Source organism: Rhinoderma darwinii, chromosome 3 (assembly GCF_050947455.1).
Source record: "Rhinoderma darwinii isolate aRhiDar2 chromosome 3, aRhiDar2.hap1, whole genome shotgun sequence".
NCBI classification, from domain to species: Eukaryota; Metazoa; Chordata; class Amphibia; order Anura; family Rhinodermatidae; genus Rhinoderma; species Rhinoderma darwinii.
The window spans coordinates 293687655-293710118 of NC_134689.1; the positions used below are offsets into that span (position 1 = coordinate 293687655).

At 41.6% G+C, this 22464-nt stretch overlaps 1 protein-coding gene across 1 annotated transcript in view; it reads left to right on the forward strand.

Moving 5' to 3' along the window:
* Positions 1-22464, forward strand: part of ADAMTSL3 (ADAMTS like 3) — a 465354-nt gene that overhangs the window by 235298 nt on the left and 207592 nt on the right. The window contains exons 5-6 of the mRNA XM_075858077.1: positions 1033-1078; positions 15422-15658. Coding sequence (XP_075714192.1) covers positions 1033-1078; positions 15422-15658 — 283 coding nt within the window. The remainder of the gene's footprint in view (positions 1-1032; positions 1079-15421; positions 15659-22464) is intronic.

Sequence of the window (22464 nt, forward strand, 5' to 3'; positions counted from 1 at the left end):
AATTCACATTGAAGGGGCTGAAGTGCACGTTTTTTCCTGAACAGCAGCACAGCATGGGTCCTCTTCACCTGGATGGGGCCTGTGCTGTAAAGAGAAACTGCAGAAGTGGCCCATACATTCACCCTCCAGAAAGGGAACGAATGCAACCATCATAATAATCTAACCTAGTTGTACATACGTACCTTCTAACTACATTGATTTACAGTAGGTAGGGCATGACTTATTTTGTTTTGTCAGTATCACTGAAATCATGCAGTACTAACTGAACCGTTTTTCTGCTAAAGGGAAGTCACAAACTTCTGTTTATCACAATGTCTCCTTCCCTCCATGCTTGGCTACGCAAGCTATGCTGTGTGCATGGCACCATCATCTTTCTTCTGTATTCTGTCTGGGAGACAGTGCTCATATTACTCTCAGATTTTTTTAGGATTTTTTTTTAAATAAATGTACAAATATTTAATCTTCATTAATATTCAGTGTCATAAATGATAGAAGTGCATTTATACACCTTGTTGCCTATGCGAAGCACAAGGTTATGTGGCTAGAATCGAACATAAAACTAGCGCTTCTATCTTATATTAATACGTCAGTTTTACTTATACTGTTCCATATAGTGTTCCAACTTTTGTTCAGAGAGCTGATTTGAAGAATACACACTATGCAAATTAGTCTGCCGCTTGACCTGATTGGCTAAGACACTACGTGGTCTTGGCCACGACACTGTAGTGCTTAAATGAGTAGTTACTGTGAACATGTGGTGCCTCTTTGTCAATTAGGCTAAGAGTACTTCCATATCGAGGAACCTTTCAGCGGGTGTAATATCTACCAGGTGTAATATCTTCTGTCATTCAGAAAGAGCATTTCAGACATACCTTTTTTTTCAAGGAGTCTATTTGGTGACAGACCCCATTTAGTTTAACATTACAATTGACAGGGTCTAAAATTAATATTAATCATTTAATTGAATGATTTATGGGATAACGTGTGTTGTCATGATTTTTAAAGTCCGACTTCCAAAATATTCTATTTTAGGAGCTGTGAAGGCCGAAACATTCGTTACAGAACATGCAGCAATAACGTAAGTCTCAATGCTATTATTAATTTCCTTTTCTTTCATTGTCTACACGCTCAGAGATCTAAACTTGGTGCAAGTCCCTGTCTCTGCTTTCCTATACTTCTTCCTTTACTTCACTTAAATTAACTGGCAGCCCAGGGCTTTGTACTCACACTTCCCGATAACGTCTTTCCTCAACTGAGTCTTCCTGCCAAGCAGTGATTCACAATGTGTGTCAAAAGGAAGTTGCAGTTTAGAGAGGATTTAAGAAACTATTTTTTTTATGTGATAGTAGCCAATATTTAGACATTTATTGTCTGCAAAGAAGACATTGTTTTGTTCATTAAAGTGAAAGGATTTCCTTGAAGCATTTCTATAAAAGTATATGTTACTCTGTTTATTACACTCATATCAAATTGATCGTGTATGAGAAGGGAGAGTTTCTTTCAATTCGCTTCCTATAACGCAACACTGGCCTCCTGTGGTCGAAATCGACATGAAATTCCCTGTCTAGAAGAGAGCAGGTGCAAAAGAAAGCAATATCGGGGCGAACTCTCCATGACTAAATTAATTTCAATTCATAAAGAACAATGAAATGCCCTAGAATAGTTAATCACATCAGCTTTTGAGAAATAGACAACTTCACCATAAAGAAATATCAAAGAAATGTTTTAGGCTAACATTAGAAATAAAAAATCATGAGAATACTCACTTGTTATAAATTGTAATTTTCCACCCACTTAGCTAATTTTAACCTATTCCCCGACCCCCACTAATAAGCCTGTAACCTTCCTGTATCTTATGTATAGCATAAATACACATAAATGACTTCAACCTAAGGGACCCAGTACTTTAAAGGGGATTTTATATACCCTACTATGGAATTATGAGTTAATAGAGGGGTGCTCTGTTTAGGAACCTCATTTGACTAGAGTGGAAAGCAGATACAAAGAATGTCTCTCGCTCTGGAGGACCTATCTTGTCCTGCATTATACAGACACCCCTTTGATTTTAGTGGTCAGTGTGTAATGCTTAATTTCCCCTGTGGTGACACTGCTGGGAAATTGAACAATTACTGCCAGGTATCATCACATTTTACAGCTGACCTCTGGGTGAGGATGAGCAGGGGGACATTATCTGACCAGCTAATTGTCAAGGGAGCCTTCTAATAATTATGGGATGTCCGAAGGGAAGAACCCCTTTAAACTGTAGACAGCTCTATCAGATCGCATTGTGGTGGCTAACTGCTGAGATTTTTACAGGTAAGGCCGCATCCACATGGATGTAGCATTCTCCTTCACATGCTGTATTATGTAGATATTCTCCTCTTGAAGCACTGACAGAGCACCATATGGTGGCACACAGAGTCCCCTGTGGTTCTGTAATAAGGAGTTGTAGGGAACTATGTGTGGCACTTAACTACATCCTGCACGTGGCTCTGTCATGTACATAGGCCTTATGGTTCATTCACACTTATCAGGTGGGGGGTAAATAGGTACTTTCTCTTTAACACTTTCAATGCCAAGGACATATGTAATACGTCTTGACTTTAAATGATTGCTGCGGCTAGAGCTTAGATCTTGGTAGCATATTCAAGTCCGGAATCTTAGCTTTCAAATTCAATATGGGGAACAGCAATCGTAGAAGTCAGGGAGCAAGCTGAAAAGTTTTACTTGTTGGTTCAATGTCTGTTTAGGAGAGGTAGCTACAAGTGAAAGAAAGAACAAAGTCTGAAATGCCCCTTTTTTTCTTTGTACAGCCTTCCAATGACTCCCAGGGGTGTGATACATGAACTTTTGTCCATGTTATCACCTCCTCTTACCAATGAGAAAGGATATATGCTCGGTGGTCACATATAGGGGGTCTTTTTTTCCTACTAAAAGGAGGAAAAGATGAGCAGTTGCACATCTAACCACCCCATAGAACTAATCAGGCTATTAGTTTGCATCTGGATCATGAAGACAGGCATAAGCAGCATGTATAATGTCACGATCTGTGGGTATGTGGACCCACTGGGCCGTACCGCCGTAGCGGGATAGCAACTGGCCAAACAGTGTACCAAGTCAATGTCTATATAGTCCAAGCACAAGAGTACCTGTACCTGTGTGTACTGGCCCTTTAAGGCTGGGCACGAGCGTGCGCACACCCTACGGGAACTAGTGCTGTGATGCGGAAGTGAGTGCCGGCGTCTCTCAGGAGACAGATTCCGCCCGGCACTTACTAGTCCATGGCTGCACCGACGGTCCATGGCTGTGGATGCTACAGTATCCCCCCTCTTACGCCCACTCTTCTTGGGACCAGAGCGAGAGAGGAACTTCTTAATGAGGGTAGGAGTATTGAGGTTCTCTTCTGGCTCACTGGACCAAACCACTTCCAATCCACCAAATAAAAATTTCTTCCTTCTACTTTTTTGAAGTCCAGGATCTCCTTAACCTCGAACACGTCAGATGAACTGCTGGGGGCCACTGCGGGACCACGAGTCTTACTATAGCGGTTCAGGACCACAGGCTTCAGGAGGGACACATGAAAGGAGTTGGGGATTCTGAGGGTAGGAGGCAGCCGAAGCTTATAGGAGACAGGGTTTATTTGTTGTAGTATCTCAAAGGGTCCGAGGATCCTGGGAGCAAACTTGTAGGAAGGCACCTTAAGACGGATATTCCTAGGGGACAGCCAGACTTTGGTACCCGGCAGATACGGAGGTGGCTCTCTTCTCCTAGTATCCGCCTTTCGCTTCATGCGATTGACTGCCTGCAGAATAGAGGACCGGGTTTGCTGCCAGACCTGTAGAAAGTCTCCAAATTCAGTCAGCTGCGGGTACCTGGGCTGTAGCCGGAACAGGCAGAGGGATTCGTGGATGTTGGCCTTACACATTGTAGCATGGTGTAGAAGCAGTGGACTCACTTGTGTTGTTGTTGTATGAGAACACGGCCCATAGAAGGAGCTGTATCCAGTCATCATGCCGCGTGGAGATGAAATGGCAAAGATAATTCTCCAGGATTTGGTTAATCCTCTGGACTTGGCCATTGGACTGGGTATAGTAGGCTGAAGAAAAGTCCAACTTCACGTCTAGGAGTTTACAGAGGGCTCTCCAGAACTTCGAGGTGAACTGAACCCCCCGATCAGACACGATATGAATAGGAAAGCCGAGCAAGCAGAAGATGTGTTGGATGAAGAGGTTAGCCAGTTGAGAAGCAGAAGGTAGGCCGGTCAGCGGAACAAAATGAGCCATCTTCGAGAACCGGTCCACCACCCAGACTGTATTGCATTCTGCTGAGGAAGGAAGGTCTGTGACAAAGTCCATTGCTATATGCTGACAGGGAGCGATGGGCACAGGCAGAAGCTGGAGCAGTCCGGCAGGCTTGGAGTGAGCAACTTTGTTGGAAGCACACACAGTGCAGGAAGCGATAAAGTCCACAACATCTTTGGGCAGCGTGGGCCACCAGAAATGACGAGCAATCAGATCTCGCATCTTACGAACCCCTGCATGCCCAGCCAGTTTGGAGCTGTGTCCCAAGCGAAGGATTCTCCTCCTGTCTGCCAACCTCACAAACGTCCTCCCCAGAGGGATGTCTCTAACTTGCAGAGGGTTAGCAGAGATAATGCAGGACGGAAACATTAAGGGGACCCCACAGTGTCCTCTGTTTCAAATGACCTAGACAGGGCATCGGCCCTCACATTTTTGTCAGCGGGATGGTAGTGGGGCACAAATTGGAACCATGTGAAGAACAGCGACCACCTGGCCTGACGGGGGTTCAACCGTTGAGCCGAGTGGAGATATGTAAGGTTCTTGTGATCGGTGTATATCAGGATGGGGTGGGCTGCGCCCTCTAGCAGATGTCTCCACTCCTCCAGAGCCAATTTAATTGCCAGTATTTCCCGATCCCCAATAGAGTAATTGCGCTTTGCGGAGGAAAAAAGTCTTGCGTAATAGCCACATATCACTGCCTTTTCTTTGAGGCCTCTCTGGAACAGAAGTGCACCTGCACCAACAGAGGAAGCGTTCACCTCCAACAAGAACTGTCGAGGGATGTCAGGATGATGGAGGATTGAGGCTGAGGTAAAGGCATTTTTGAGGCTATTAAATGCAGATTCTGCCTCTGGAGTCCACACCTTGGTGTTCACACCCTTCTTGGTAAGGGTAGAGATGCTAGCCGTCAATGATGATAAGTTTGGGATAAACTGCCGGTAGAAGTTGGCGAATCCCAAAAAACATTGTATGGACCGCAGGCCCTGAGGACATGACCATTCTAGAGCGGACTTTACTATCTCAGGGTCTGTCTTGAGACCTTGATCCGAGATGATGTAACCCAGGAAGGGCAGAAAATCATTTTCAAAGACGCACTTCTCTAGTTAGGCATACAGACGATTCTCCCTTAATCGCAGTAGAACTTGACGAACATGCCTCCGATGAGTCATCGGATCTGGAGAGAAAAAACAGAATATCATCGAGATAGAACACATCACAGACATAGAGAAGATCTCGGAAGATATCATTGATGAATTCCTGGAAGACAGCGGGAGCGTTACACAGATTGAAGGACATCACCGGGTATTCGTAGTGCACGTGTCGAGTGTTAAACGCCGTCTTCCACTTATCACCTTGATGGATTCAGATGAAATTGTAAGCCCCACGCAAGTTTAGTTTAGAGAAGATCTTGGCTCCTCGTATGCGGTTAAATAGATTGGAAATTAGTGGCAACGAATATTTGTTCTTGAACGTGACTTGATTGAGACCACGGTAGTCAATGCAAGGTCGAAGAGGTCCGTCTTTTTTCTTGACAAAGAAGAACCCGTCCCTGGCCGGGGAGGAGGATTTTGGTATGAAACCACTCTCCAGATTCTCTTTGATATAGGTTGACATAAACACCAAAAAAGGCCATACTTACAAATGGACACAGCCAGGTCAGAAACGCTGATGGAGTGAGCAGGTGCTTTAAATAATAATAGCCACTCCCACTAGTCTTGAGGGGAGTGGTGTGTGTGGTGCATGGGATGTGTAGTAAGAAATAATAAATGAATAGTGTGTGTGCAAGTGTAATACTATAAGTGAAATATAGGGGGCAGTAATGAGTGAAGTGCCTCAATAGAAATAAATGGATAATGGGGTGCAAGTGTGTGAAACATGGAGGGATAGTGTGTACGTCATGAGGCACAACACACCATGCTCTCCCAGCATCAAAGACCAAAATGATCACTAATACCCCAGGTATTTTTCATTATTACGTATATTCGCTTCTCTTGGACACAGCCGGGTCTTTGATGCTGGGAGAGCATGGTGTGTTGTTGTTTGGCATAGCAAGCAGGGTAGCCCGCTCTATGAACTATCAAGGCGTCACAAATAGGCTTCTACCTGGCTATACACGTTGTGCCTCATGACGTACACACTATCCCTCCATGTTTCACACACTTGCACCCCATTATCCATTTATTTCTATTGAGGCACTTCACTCATTACTGCCCCCTATATTTCACTTATAGTATTACACTTGCACACACACTATTCATTTATTATTTCTTACTACACATCCCATGCACCACACACACCACTCCCCTCAAGACTAGTGGGAGTGGCTATTATTATTTAAAGCACCTGCTCACTTCTTCATCAGCGTTTCTGACCTGGCTGTGTCCATTTGTAAGTATGGCCTTTTTCGGTGTTTTTGTATATGTCCCCTTGTTTTTATCGGTTCTATAGGTTGACATAGACTGAGTCTCTGGCAAGGAGAGAGGGTATACCCGTCCATGGGGAGGGGACGCATTTGGAACCAGTTCAATGGGGGGGGTAATCCTGCCAATGACTGAGGCAGAGGATGCTGGACAGGATGGATCTGTAACAGACAGCATCTGCGACATTTGGAGCCCCATTGGAAAACCTCTCCGGAATTCCAGTCCAGGTTTGGGGCATGTAGTCGGAGCCAAGGCAGGCCCAGTAGGACAGGATTGATGGCTTTAGGCAAAACAAGAAACAAAATTAGTTCGGAATGAAGGGCTCCAACTTGGAGCTTCAGCGGCTTGGTTTCAGATATGATCGGATCGATCAGAATCAGTCCATTTACCAAGGCAACAGCCAAAGATGTCTCCAGAGGAACTGTGGGCAACTGGAGAAGATCCCCTATGTCTTCTTGGATGAAGTTTGCTGCAGACACTGAGTCCAGGTATGCAGAGACCCGGTGCGTCTTTTCACCAGACACTATGGTCACGGGAATGGACAGTTTCGAGGAGAACTTTCTATCTAGCGCCGTTCCACCTAGGGTTGTCTCTCCAACCAATCCTAGGCATTGGAGTTTTTTTGGCTTCTGAGGGCACAAACGCACAACATGGCCTCCGAGGCTGCAATACAGAAAAAGTCCTGAAGTGCTTCTGCGGTGTTTCTCCTGGGCAGACAGTTTGATCCGGTCCATCTGCATAGGCTCCTCTGGTGGAACAACTGGTGAGGGCAACAGAGGCTGCTGTAATGTAAGAGCCAGCCTGGGCAATTTCCTCACCCGGTGAATCTCTTGAAACCGTTCCTGGATCCTCATGTCAATCAGGGTGGCTAGAAGAATGAAGTCATCTAGAGTAGAGGGTAGGTCTCGAGCGGCAAGCTCGTCTTTGATATCGAAGGAAAGACCTAGCCAGAATGTAGCCACTAAGGCTTCGTTGTTCCAGATCAGCTCTGCCATCCGGGTACGGAACTGAATGGCGTACTTGCCCATGTAGGTATCTCTTTGGTGAAGGGTCAGCAGGGATGCAGCCGCTGAAGAGACTCGCCCAGGTTCCTCAAATACAGTGCGGAAAGTCCGTAGGAAACACTGTAGGTCACGGGTCTCTGGTCCCTGACGTTCCCAGATGAGGTTCGCCCATGCCAGGGCCTTGTCAGTAAGGAGAGAAACTATGAATGTGATCCATCCACCATCAGAAGGAAATGCACTGGCATGTATGCCGAAGTGGATCTGGCACTGGTTCACAAATCCCCATGCAGGTCCTCGCGTCTCCGTCATAGCAAGGAGGTAGTGGCAGCAAGAATCGGGAGTCAGCACTGGTACTGACAGGAGGAGTAGCAGGAGGAACAGCCAGAGCAACAGGAACGGATGCTGTGATGACTGCAGCTTGCGCATCCAGCATTCACCGCCTGGTGGAGTTGGTCCTGTCGTAATTGGCAGACTAGCATATCCGCCTGCATAACTTGTGATGTCCTCAAGGACTTGGGTTCACCAGCGTGGTCCATGGCCTGAGCATACTGTCATGATCTGTGGGTATGTGGATCCACTGGGCCGTACCGCCATAGCGGGATAGCAGCTGGCCAAACAGTTTACCAATTCTATGTCTATATAGTCAAAGCACAAGGGTACCTGCAGCAGTTCAGACAGTAGTAACGGCTAGGCTCAGATGGGACCTTGGCAGCAGACACCAGGCATGGTGTTACACTGCAGGCGTGACCGGTGGCACAACATGACTCCAACTTTCTAAGTCACAGTTACAACAGTAGCATGGGATACAGGTAAAAGGTAGCAGGTATGGGAACACTGGGAACATGATAACACTAAGGGACCATTTGCAAGACTAACATGGGTAAACACTACAACGCTCAGGCAATGAATGAAAGGGCAGAGCCATTTTTATAGTCCAGGGTGATCATGAGCTAATTACAAATTTTCCTCATGTGTGTGTCCTACTGGAACTAGTGCAGCGATGCGGAAGTGAGTGCTTGTCCATGGCCGCAGCCGTTGGGGGGCAGGTAAGCATGACGGTACACGGCTGTGGACGTTACATATAAACTCTGCTCAACTTACACTTTAATTGTTAGAAGTTTTTTTTTTGCATTTAATAAGGCCTAGTTTACACAGAGTATTTTTCAGGCAGAAAAAATATGCCTCAAAATTCCTTCAGGATTTTTGAGGCAGATTTTGACCGGCCTGCACTTTCTTGCCGCGGTTTTCGCTGCGTTTTTCGCTCCACCGTCATTGAGCGCTGCGGGCAAAAAACGCTTTTTCTTCCTCCCATTCTTTTCAATGGGGGGGTCGGAGGCAGAAACGCAGCAAGAAAGGACATGCCGCCTTTTTTCCTGTGAGCGGCTAAAAGCCGCTATGGAAAAGAAACGCCTTTGCCTCCCATTGAAATCAATGGGAGGCGGTTTCGAACATCTTTTGCCACTGTTTCCAATGCGGTTTCCGCGTCAAAATCAGCACGAAAAAAACTCTGTGTGAACTGGGCCTAAGGTTCAGACTTCTAGCAACGAACATGAATTTTGTATGTATTATTTTTACACCCCATTACGCTTTGATGCAAAACTGCATGAAGGTGCCCATGAGTGTAAAGTGCAGGGTGGCATTTTCAGAATGTGCCAGGTGTCTAATTTGAGATAATATATAGTTGTGAGTGTATAATGTGTTGTTTTTATTTTTATAATTCAGGTTTTATTTGTGTATGTCAAAAGTGTGAAAATTGTCCTGAAACCCCTGGCAGCGAAAATGTTAAAAGCATCCTAACCAGATGGGAACAACAAACCCAGAATGTTACTTTTGGCGTTGAAATCAATGCCCAAGTCACCCTCCAGACAGAGAGATGCTAAATACAATGTTTTTCATTATTATTTCTCTGTCATTTAAAAAGGCCGCCAGTCGTATATGATGGATGCAAATTGACAATTTTTGTCAGTTTGATTCAAAATGGATTTCCATGAAAAGCAACCTGGGATCAGTTTGAATGTTAGTTTCCATCTGCTTTTTTTGGTGTAAAAAGTTGAGACAACTGACAAGGACAGTGTATATGGGGGAAATTACATTGGTCTTCCATAGCAAAGACACAGAAAAAAAATAGAATTTCTCAAAGAAAAAAGTTTGGATTGGGATGGATGTACAATTTAAGGCCTAAGATAATAACGATAACATTTCCCTCAACTCAAATAGACTTTTGGAAAACAGAATAAAAAAGTATCAGAATTAATAAAGAGATAAAAACTGTGAGAATCAAATGCGTGTGACAACAAAAAAATGAAATGACCCTAGTTTTAAAAAGTAAGCTGATGGCACAAACATTTCATATGTGGCTAACAAGGGATTAAGTACCATAAATGCAGCCTGTGGAGCTATAGGCCCATTAGAGTGAGGGGACTAACTCACCTTATTGTACCTTGTCATGGGTGGTATGAACCTCCATATGGCTCCCTCTTTTCAATGGTACTAAAATTTTAGAAAACGGGGGAAGGACCAGTCTGACGGCCAAAATGCCCGTCTTTCCTAAAATTAGAAAATAAAATTTCATTAGACCTCTCAGGATGGTGATATAAAACTGTCCCAAGAGTGAATTGGAATTTTGTTTTGGGTCTGCCATCTTATCTTGTGGTTACATAGGCACACATACAAATATGTAACACAGTATAAGACACAGTTATTGTATAGTAGAGCAGTAATCCCCAACCATTGGCTAACACACTGTAGAACTGTATTTGAAAGTGGATCTCATGTAAAAAAAAAGTTTAAGAACATGTGTACTATAGTCTTTATATGGTTAAAATGGCAATAGGTTGATCTAACACGTTACTTAATTTCCGCAATGTCTGCAGGGGATGGGTGTAGAATAAAGTTTATGGTGCTCGGGACAGTTATACGGTGTGTACCTAAGCAGTAGGTGTCTATTATAAAATGATTAGAGTAAATAAGGTTGCTAATCTAACTACTGGTGCAGTAATACATCGTTCATATAGAAGTGGGATTTGTAGAAGTTGCAGTCTCAACCAGTGCCTAAGGGGCTCTGGAGGGCCCCTGCCACATATAAGGACTTCTCTACTCTAAATGGCATGTGTTAGGTGGGGGAGGGGAAGATTAAGTCTTAACAAGCGGCAACACTGGCCCCGAGCATGTGTGTTTTGAACCTGCCTGATTTTAAACAGCTGACCTGGCAATCCTGGTTAGTAATGAAGCCTATGACAACATATTTGTTGTATAATAAATCCCAGTTTTCTTTACATATGCTGCATGTCCCTTTATTCTTTGTAATGTCCTGTCTGCTGAACGTTTATGTAAAACAACCCCTGTTCACAAATGGAAACAAGGTTTCACCAGGCATGAGTCTGCATACAGCTTCAAGATACTGAAAGGACGGAGCATGGCCCCACATAAAATAAATGTCTTTTTAATCAGAAAGCTAGAATTATTTTACAGAAAAATTGGTTTTATGTGTTTTTTCCTTTTGTCAAGTGTTTCATGGTAAGCAGCCAGGAGCAAGTTTACACTGATGGAGTTCAGTCAGGATCTATTGTGCATACATATTTCTCTGATTCGTAATTTAAACAATAATTATGCCATTGTTTATTATTAGAGCCATAGAACTGATCCATTCAATGCACAGACATTTACCATGACACATACCGTTATGTTGAGTTTAGAAACGTTGCCTTGACTAAAGATTTTACTACTTAAAGGGAATGTGTCGCTAGAATTTTTTTTTTTTTTAGTTAAACTATTACTATTTAAGTGATTACACATTGTTTTAATTTTTTTAATTTTTTTCACAAGTCAGGAAATATTATAAATTAGATTCTAATTTATAACATTTCCATGTGCTGGCCACTAGAGGGAGCAGTTACCAAAATTGCAGCATGGTCAATGTGTTAAAGCAACCTCATTGCTTTATGCTGCAAATTTGGGGTAGACACACTCTCTCTAGTGTCCTCACTTAATCCGCCCTCCCTTATTCTGGTTAGTGCCAGGAGAAGGAGGGGTTTGAATCTTCAAACCTCCTACACTGTGTGCCACCATTTTCTGAGCGACTGCACAGTGTAGGAGGATTATATACAGTGCTCAGCAGACAGTATAACACGAACATAATACACACATCACATACACGAACATAAATTACCTTCTCCTGCCACCGCCGCCTCCGCTCCTCCTTGAACATATGGCCGGAAGTAGTCATCTTACTGTCCAGCAGCAGCTTCCAAATGAAAATGAAATGAAAATGGCGCCGGATTTTGCTCTGCGAACGAGCTTCGTTTTGGTCTGTGTGGGAGCGGCGCATGCGCCGTTCCCACACAGACGGCGTATGCTTCAGAGAATAAAAATTGGCTCCCGTTCGCATTCTCTATGGGGTTGTATGTGCCGTATTCCATCTCTGTATAGGTCGTTAATCGACAGAGATGAAAAAAAGTGGCAGCCCCCATAGAGAAGTAAAAATAAGAACACAGTAAAAAGTAGAACATGAGAACACAAATAAATAAAATTTATGTTAATATCATATTAAAAGCAATATGATAAAAAAATTATGATTTTCATGACACCCTCCCTTTAATGACTCCCCATTTGGGGAACTACAGGTTACAGCCAGTCCATTACAATAGCTATTGGCGCCTTCCGTTTTTTGTACGCGGTGTCCATATTTCTTTTTCTTCCATTATCTCTTTTTATTTCTATTCTTCAGTTCTCATTGTATGTTTAGCTGTTGCAATGCTATAAAATGCTATGACTTGGAATCCATTTCATAAAGAGTTATTTGGGTGGCTTATATAGTCATTTTCTAATGCTAGGCTTCTATCCAGAATGTTTCATTTTATGAAAGAGTAAGACAGTAATGTCATATTTTATATATAATGTATTTAAGAAAAAAATGAAAAAAAGACTGAATAACCTGAAAATGACGTCATATAATAATTGCACTCACAAATTTGCTTATGAACTGAGGGGAAAATGCCCGTGGGTATAGTTAGCAGGGACATAGGCATGACTCATACAGTACTACAGAACATGAACAAATTGAGGATACTGTTCATATCAGGGATGAGTGAATGATATCTGAGAGGGTTTTCCAAGTGTACAAAACATAGTACCTGATCAGACACAGGTCGGTGTTAGGCTCTGTTCACATCTGCATTTGTCAATTGTTCTGCTCTGTCATAGGACCAGAACACCCACCACTGCTCACATGACTGCTCCTGCCCGTCACCCACAACCTGCTCCAGGACTCCATCGTATGCTTGCAGCTCATCACACAGCTTGCACTCCAACACTGAACAGGAAGCTCCGCAGTAGCTCTCTGACAAGCAGCCCAGGTTCTTTCCAATCTTCCACTTGAACAGTGAATGGCGGAAACACCGCCGTTTTATAGAGAAAGCACCACCTCTAACGTCAGGACGCTGCAACGTCCTGGCGCTGTTATGGCATGTGAATATAGTAAAGATAGCATACATCCCGCTACCGAGTGGTGTAACTAGTTGGAGCAAGGTCTCAAAGTATAAGTACTTACCCCTCTTAGGCTGCCACATAAAGCCACGGTGCATACAAGGTCCTAATGCCGGGCAGGGCCAGAACGTTATATGCGACGCACCACATGTCTTTGTTGTTCATTGTGTCGAATACAACGTCCTGACCCTGCCCTGCATCAGAACCCTGTATGCCCCATGGCACAGATCTCCCCCAGATCCTAATGTGGCAGCCCGAGGGGATCTGGGACAGGCCCCTATGGGCTGCCTTCTTCCACAGGCCCGGTCATGCAGTAAAGCCACTGCCAGCGCCTACAATTTAGAAGTTACTAGGGAGCCAACCATTATCATACCTGTACCAATCAAAGTATAACATTACAATGCAAAGATTAACAGCATCTCAACTAAGTACACCGGCCACATAGGTATAACATAAGTGCCACAGTCTTGACTTTTGACTGCGCTGAACATACATGTCAGTGGAAAATTGATAACTGAAGATCATTCGGCCCACAATTATCCTATGTCTCTACTATCCTTAGACAATAATAATGGCTTAAAAAATAAAGCAGACAATATATTACGATATTTGAAGATACACAATAAAATCCTGTAATGTTAAAAAAACATGAAGCGTTATAGAATGTCTTCGTTGCTCAATTAGTTTTTACAGGTGTCATTTTATTAAGAGCAGCTAGTGAGGATTAAGCGTAGTGAAATCTTACATTGGTCATAATGGTATAACTATATAATGTCAGGAGGCCACTAAAATAACCAGCTACAAGTGAGGCAAAAACCGGTCCATTCGTGATTCTCAGTTACAACAATAATAACGTCTATTTAATCCAGATGTTAGCACATTTATTGAATAGTCAAACAGCTCAGCCTTATTGCACGACATCTTTCATTCCGGTTCTGTTTTGAGATGTTAACCTTACTAAAAGGCCAATGTCATACAGATTTCCACTCCAGAGCGTTCTGCTGAAGTACATTCAGCTAATGTTTTTACTCTGCATTTCTCTTCATTTATTTAACGGGTAGGCCCCTGTTTTTCAACCACTTTCCTTGGAATCACTAATAAAATCTGAAATCGAATCTGCCCCAAAGTAATATACTGTACTGTTTTCTTGGACACCATTTTATATACATAGTTTCAGGTTTTTGATATTTTCTTACTATTTATTTAGGTAAAATCTCAGCAGCCATTTTGCTTTACGACTATAGTAAATTATTCCATTTATTCTCCATAGAATAACAAAAATGGAAATCATCAATAACATTAATACAGTAAGAAAGTTGTAGCTTCTGTGTCGACGCCCGTGGGCAATCAGTCTGCACCTGCTCCTATGTCTGTGAGACTGACTCCATCTTCCACCACTCAGGATGGCAGGCTTAGGAGTGGGAGAGCCTATAACAGCCTGGCCAGACGGAGCTAGTTCCCGCCCACTGTCTATTTATACCTGCCTTTCCTGTTCCTCCTTTGCCTGTGATTCTTCTATGCTTGTTTCCTGGCTTGCTGCTGCTGCTTGTACTTCTGATCCTTTGCTTGTTATTGACCTTGGCTTTCTGACCACTCTCCTGCTCAGCGTTTTGTACCTCGCTCTCTCCTGGTTTTACTCGGCTCGTTCACCACTCTTGTTGCTCACGGTGTTCCGTGGGCAGCTGCCCCGTTTCCCTAGCTTCTGTGTACCCCTGTCTGTTTTGTCTGTCTTGCACTTACTGAGCGTAGGGACCATCGCCCAGTTGTACCCCGTCGCTTAGGACGGGTCGTTGCAAGTAGGCAGGGACTGAGTGACGGGCAGATTAGGGCTCACCTGTCTGTCTCCCTACCCTGTCATTACAGTAGTATTGATATTTAATTTAAGAATTCTTTGTAATAATAATGATAATAATGATGACACACATAAACCGTCTATAAGTATAAAGCACTGTCACATTAGCACTACTCTACATTTTACCACATTTCCACTGCTTGGACAGTAAGATTAGGATGGAAACCCGAGGAACCTCTTATAAATGAATGGGGTCTGTCAGGATTCAAACATTCGAAACGCATAAGTACAATCCCTTCATGGCTCCATTTAGAATTGTTGCCGCTAATGTGAATAGAGCATAAAAGATATCACCCTTTCAATAGATGTTTTTTATCTTTTGATATTTTACTTTTATTTTGTGGTTTAATTTTCCCACAGGAATGTCCTTCTGATGTCGGAGACTTCAGGGCTCAGCAGTGCTCAGCACACAATGATGTCAAGTACCAAGGACAGTATTATGAATGGCAACCAGTCTACAATGATGCCACTGCCCCCTGTGCACTCAAGTGCCAAGCCGTGGGGAAGACCTTGATTGTGGAGCTTGCTCCTAAGGTACTTGATGGTACACGGTGTAACACAGAGTCTCCAGATATGTGCATCAGTGGTATCTGCCAGGTAAGTGTTAACCTCTAGCAGTTATATATATCACATTGTATTTTTTTTTTAAAAATAATTAATTGCGTTTTGTATCAGTTCTCATGTACCCATGCGTATTACAGATCCGTGTTGTACATAGCTGGAAAATGGCACCCAACATAATCTACAGCCCATACTGTACTTCCATATGCCTCCAATCCATTAAATGTCGCATTACAGGGAGAGGCACCATATAGCAGCACACATAGTGCCTCCATAATGAAGTACCATAGGGACTCTATGTGCCTCCGTACAGGCTCTCTGCACATGGCTTTGCCAGACCGGAGTCTGAGCTATACAAAGCATCATTAAAATTGTTATCATTGGTTATGTATTAGTTAAAAAAAACGTCAAAACATTTTGAGTGTTTTTATTTTGTTTCTGTTCCATTTCTCTCTACATTTTTTATATACTTTGCAATGAGCAAAAAGAGGCTTTCTATTAAACTGCTGGTGAATATGCCTGATGTAACTTTTTTTTCTAAAATACATGAGTTTGGTGATATCAGCCAATTAAATGGACAATAAAAATTATACCCCTTGAAAAAGCAATTTTCAGTCATCTCCCTGACATCAGAGTTTTTTTTAACTCAGAGTGGAAAAAATGACCGACTTTCTATTCAATTTCAATCAAAAAGCTTTCTCTTACTTGGATCCTGGGTTGTAAAATGGAGGTATGCATTGGCTAGCACAGAATTATTTAAAACGGCATAAAAACCCTTGGAGATATAAGATACTGCATATATGTTCATAAAACTAAAATGGAAAATGATATATATTTAATTTCACCGGCTGTCTGTATAGATGATAGAAACTAGAAGAGAAGAAAGCTCCTACAGTACAAATAAAATAATGCAGGACAAGGTTACGTACTGGATTATCATTTCTTTTTTGCAGTAGAAATGTGGATACTGTGGACTACATATATATTGATTTCTTATAGCCTACTAACATGTATATGAAGGGAAGTGTTCACATATGATCTAAAAGCAACAAAGCAACTTAAAGGGGTATTCCGTTTTCAATGCTATTTTTTGTATAATTAAAAGTAATACCATTTTCCTTTATACTTTCTGCATTAATTCCTCACAGTTTTCAAGAACTCTGCTTGTTAGTTTAGTAAAAGACTGAATGCTGCAGTTTTTCGATAACCAAAATCATCCGAAATTTCAGAACTGTAAAAAATCCTGAATTTTTAAAACATTTGTAAAAAAAAAAAAACACCCACTGTAAATGGATTTGCTCTTAAAAAACATATTGTTTTTTTAAATACAATTATGAAATGTAAGAAAATAAAGCAGATAATCTTTAGTATTCCTTTATAGATATTTTAGCTAAAAAGACCTTTAACGCATCAGTTGAAGCACTAAACGACACCTTTAGTATTATGAGTTGAAAACCAAATGTGTAGCTGTTGCTCCCTAATCTTTGAACAGTAACCATGTGTTTTGTTTATTGGCCCCGTAAACTCTTTTTGCTGTGCTCTTCTATTTATATGATTTTAGCTAAATAGAAAACTTAATGGATTATATTCACTTGAAAAAGTGTAAACATTAGTCTTGCTTTTAAAACTTCCCAGAACCATTTTTTTAAAAAAATTTTCACTGTGGTTTTGAAGTTAATCGTTTTTGAAATTTTATTTTTGGCTATTAACCCTTGAAATTGGCTGAATGTTTTGTTCGGCTTTATATCTTGTATTAAGATAGCATAAGGCATTTTGCAGCATATATTGTCATTATCAAATTGAGTTTCATTTTCTGCAATCACCAAGTAATTTGGGAAGTATTAGGCCAGGATCACATACAAATTTATTATGCAGTTTTTGCTCAGTTGTTTTTTTATTAGTCAAACACAGGAGTGGACACAACAGAAAGGAGATATATCCGTCTTTTCTTTATGCCTTTCCTTCCTTTTTGGATCCACTTTTGGCCCTGTCTCAAAAAACGGACACAAAAACTGCACCAAAATCTGAATCAATACTGTGTGTGTGATCCTGATCCCAAAGAGGTCATCCAATGATATGATGGTATGGTATAGCTCAAGGATGTGCCATGACTTACTGATCATCAGTGTCCAATTGGCTGTGTTGTAGTACATGTACAGTACCAGGTTGGGAGTGGGGATATGCAGGGCAAAAATTTTAAGTGGCCATGCTTTACTAGTACTTTGGCTGCTTTATTGTAATGATCGGTGGAGGTCCTAGAAGTCCAACTCCCACCATTCCTAAAATTATAGCATTTCCCAGTAATATTCCATAGCTTTAGACTGGAAAAAAAATAATTCCTGCTTATGCCAGCAACAGAAACCAGTGGGGGAGTGGTTGGCTTATCAGCCCGCTCTCTGTTCCCCCCTTATTCTGACTAAGACAGCCTGTAGTTTGCTGATGGGTCTTTTGGTCTACATGGAATTTTTAAATTCTTTGAAGTGCTCTGGGTTATTATTCTGCAAAAGATAGCGAAACAGAAATTGAAACAGTTCTTTAATATTTGATCCATTGTGGAACTGCATGTTCCTCTTACAGTATATATTGAATCTCAATTGCATTTTTCAATTGGAAACTAATAAAATGCAAAGTTAAAAAAATTGGCATCTTTAACCATTTAATGACCAAGCTTGTTTGGACCTTCATGACCAAGCCAGATTTGTCAAATCTGGTATGTCTGATTTTATCAGAAAATAACTCTGCAATAGTTTTGCATATCCAAGAAATTCTGACATTGTTTTTTCGTCACATGTTGTACTTTATTTTAGTGGTAAAAGTATATTGATACCATTTGTGTAAATTAATTTAAAAATACCAAAATTGATGAACTTTTGAAAAAATTTATCTATTTGGGACTGCAATATATCACATATGTACATACATACTGTGTATTTTTTAATGAAATATATATTTCCATCTCTTTACTCTATTTTGGCAGCACTTTTGAAAAATAAAATACATTTTGAGCAATTTACAAGACTTACAAATTTAATAATATGTTATAAATTTTGAAGTACATTTTGTTTTCCTGCACCAAGCCAGGTTTTCAGGGCCTCATAGGTGTCAGAATGATGGAAACCCCCACAAATGACCCCATTTTGAAAACGACACCTATTAAGGTATTTATCTAGGGGTGTAGTGAGTATTGTGACCCCACAGTTTCTTTGTAAGAATTCATGCAAAGCGGGTGAAAAAAAAAAACAAAAACACTTTTTTCACAAATGTGTAATTGTAAAGACAGATGTCTTTTTAAAGCGAACATGAGAATCAAGAAACACACCCCAAAATCTATCATCCTGATTTCAAAAATACACCCATTGTGGCCCTAATACGCTTCCTGGACACACGGCAGGGCCCAAAAGGAAGGGATCACCTGGAGGCTTTCAGGACACATATTTTGCTTGAAAATGTTTTAGGCCCCAATACCCATGTGGAGAGGCTTTGAGCTGCCAGAACAATAGAAACTCCCCATAAATGACCCCATTTTGAAAACTAGACCCCTTAAGGTATTTATCTAGGGGTGTAGTGAGTATTTCGACCCCACAGTTTTTTACTAAATTTAATGCAAAGCAGGTGGAAAAAAAATTCCACTTTTTTCACAAATGTGTCTTGTAAAGACAGATTTCTTTGTAAAGCAAACATAAGAATGAAGAAACACACCCCAAAATCTATCACCCTGTTTCGCCTGTGTTAAAAAATACCCCCATTGTGGCCTTGATCTTGTTACTAGACGTGTGGCTGGGCCAAAAAGTGAGGGAGCACCCTTTGGCTTTCAGGGCACAATTGAATAAATTCTAGGACCCATATCATGCATTTGAAGGTATTGAGCTGCCTGAACAAAAAACAAAAAAGAAAACATAAATGACCCCATTTTAAAAACCAGACCCTAAAGGTTTTTATCTAGTGGTGTAGTGAACATGCTGACCAAAATTTTTTTAACGGTGGAAATAATGGGTATTATTTCAGACACTATGGGTATATAATGTTTTCTTCAAATTCTTCTTACATTTCCACATGAAATAGGGGAGACATGTGGTAAAAGATTATTTTTTTAGAAATATGCCACATTAATATATTTGTGCGGCATACAAAAGAGAAGTGAAGCCGTGTATTCATAATGGATGCATGTTGCTATAAACATATTTGCCAATACTTATGACTGTCTTAGTAAAGAAGCAGTTGTCTCTCATCTGTGCCATTATAATGTCATTGTGGACAGAATTCTGTCCTAATATAATGTCCTAATATAAAATCAGTCATAGAGGAAAAAATAAACTGTACTGCAGTGATGAGCAATATTGTAAAAAAATGGAGGAAAATGTATCCAACTATGTTGCAAACTCGAGTTTGTTCACAAGACAGAAGAACACCTGCAGGGCTGTCATGACAAGATTTTAATTTTTTTTCAGTGACTGGTTGTACAACGTCTCTTTAGCTCCATCACTCCCTATATAAGTAACAAATGTGCCAAGTGACACGGTACACCATAACAGGCCCCTGCCAGGCAAGGTAAGAACCGCTATGTGCACAAACAATCAATTGGTTAAAGGATATATAAAGGGGCAGCGTCCAAAACCATCTATAGGAACAGGAAAGGATCACTAATCCCCAAAATGATGTCAGTATTTCCAGAAGCATTGTCGGGTGCAAGAGGTCCTGCGAAAACCAGAATCTAGTAAAGCCCATAGTGTATTGATTAGTTACAGCTCGATTATTAGTGATCCTCCAAATAAAATAAAAAAAGATCATGCCCATATCACCATAAAGTAATATTAATAAAAAATAACAGCTTTGTTTGGCAGGACATAGTCATAAAAACAATCAAAAGAAACAAAATTATCAAAAATATGTAAGGGGTAAAATATTTTCTGAAAACATTAACTCTACTACCTCTCCCAAAAGAATTCCTCCCCACTTTGAAAGCCCACATTCTCAGACTCGTAGGGTTGTGCAGGGGCATTGGAGTAAAACAGGAGGCGCTCAATAACCTCCTCCTGGAACTGGAAGGTGAACGTTCCTTGTTTTTTTTTTATATAAAGCACAAACCCATTATAGGTAGAAATTTGAATTAGGTAGATTGCTACCTTTTTGTACCAGACCCTGGTCTTCCGCTTCACCAAATATGGTTGAAGCACCTGGTCTGACAGATCTACACCCCCCATGAACTTATTGTAGTCTGTCACACAGACAGGCTTACGCTTTTCCACGATGGCCCCCTCTCTCTAACTGCCACTGTGGTGTCTGGATGCAGGGTGGACAGCAAGCATATAGACGTCCTTCTTGTCATTCCACTTTACTGCAAGTAACTGCTCGCTTGCCAGTGCAAATTACGCCCCCCTTTTCACACGTCTGGACACCAATTGCTTTGGGAATCCCACCCAGTTATTACGGACTGTCCTGCAGGCCCCTGTATTTGCAAAGTTATCAGTGTAGATGTGGTACCCTTGGTGCAGGAATGGCACCATTAGGTCCCCACACAACTTTTCCGGATGTGCCAATTGTGTCTGGGCAGCCTGGGGGATTAATTTGGCAGTCTTTGCCTTCATAAATTAAGAAACCACAGATGTACCCTGTTGTGCTCTCGCACACTTTATATAATTTAACGCCATATTTGGCACGTTTGGAGGGAATGAACTGCCGGAATGAAAGACGGCCTTTATAGCTCATCAGGGATTCATCCACCAATAAATTTTGATCTGTAGTTTAGGATTTGAGGAAAGATTCTTGTAGGAGGGAAATTAATGGTCCCAATTTATTAAGGCGATAGTAGCCTGGATAATTTCTTTGGGGGACTTGGGAGTTATGTGTATAATGCATGAAGCGCATTATGGATTCATATCGGTGTCGGGACATAACTGCTGCAAATACAGGGGTAGCGTGGACAGCTCTTGATGCCCAGTAGGAGCGGATAGTTGTTTTTTTGACCAACCCCATATTTAGCGTTAGGCCTAAAAAAAAAATAAGCTCAGGGACACTAGTGGGGTCCTTGATGAGTACATGGATGTGGGTTTCTGTGCAATGAATTGTCTTGCATAGATATTTGTCTGTTGGACAATTAACTCAAGGACTTAGTCACTGACAAATATGTGGAAGAAGTCCAAAGGGGTATAATTAGCAACATCCACTTTTATTCCTGGGGTTGCTGACAGTTGTGGGACCTGGGGTGAAAATGAAATTGCAGGATCCCAGAACACGGGAGGGACTGTACCACTAGGCCCTGCACCACTAGGCCCTGTACCTGGGAATTCGACAGCGACGACTGACCCCACCACCAAAGGGCTATGGGGTCCAGAGGTAGAAGTAGAACTTGAGTCGTCACTGTCTGAAAAAAGTTCTACCTCTGAAGCAGAGTCGGTGTCACTACCTGAAGTGCCGGAGCATAGCAAGGTGTATGCATGATTCGTAGTAAACATTCTCCGAGCCATTATTTAGGTTGAACTGTAACGGTTAGGCTACTAACTTTTCTTTAAGGTTTTTTTTTTTTGTTTTTTTTTAATTTAATTTATGTTTTTGTATTTTTTTTTCAAACTAAGAATAAAAAAAAGGATACCCTGCCTATCACTAGGTAAATAAATAAATTCCTAAAAGCAACACAGAAAAAATGACGTAAAACTGGCTAACAGCTGCCAGAAAACGTACAGATCACTTGTGCTCACACAGGGGATGAGGGAGCACAAACGGTCCTCAGTCTGTGCTCCGAGGCCTCAGCTACCTCCGTAGCTGAGTACACAGAGTTTAAGCGCCTCCCGGTGGCGCTATCTTATACCAAATTGCCGCCGTGAAAAGGGGGCGCTCTGGCATAA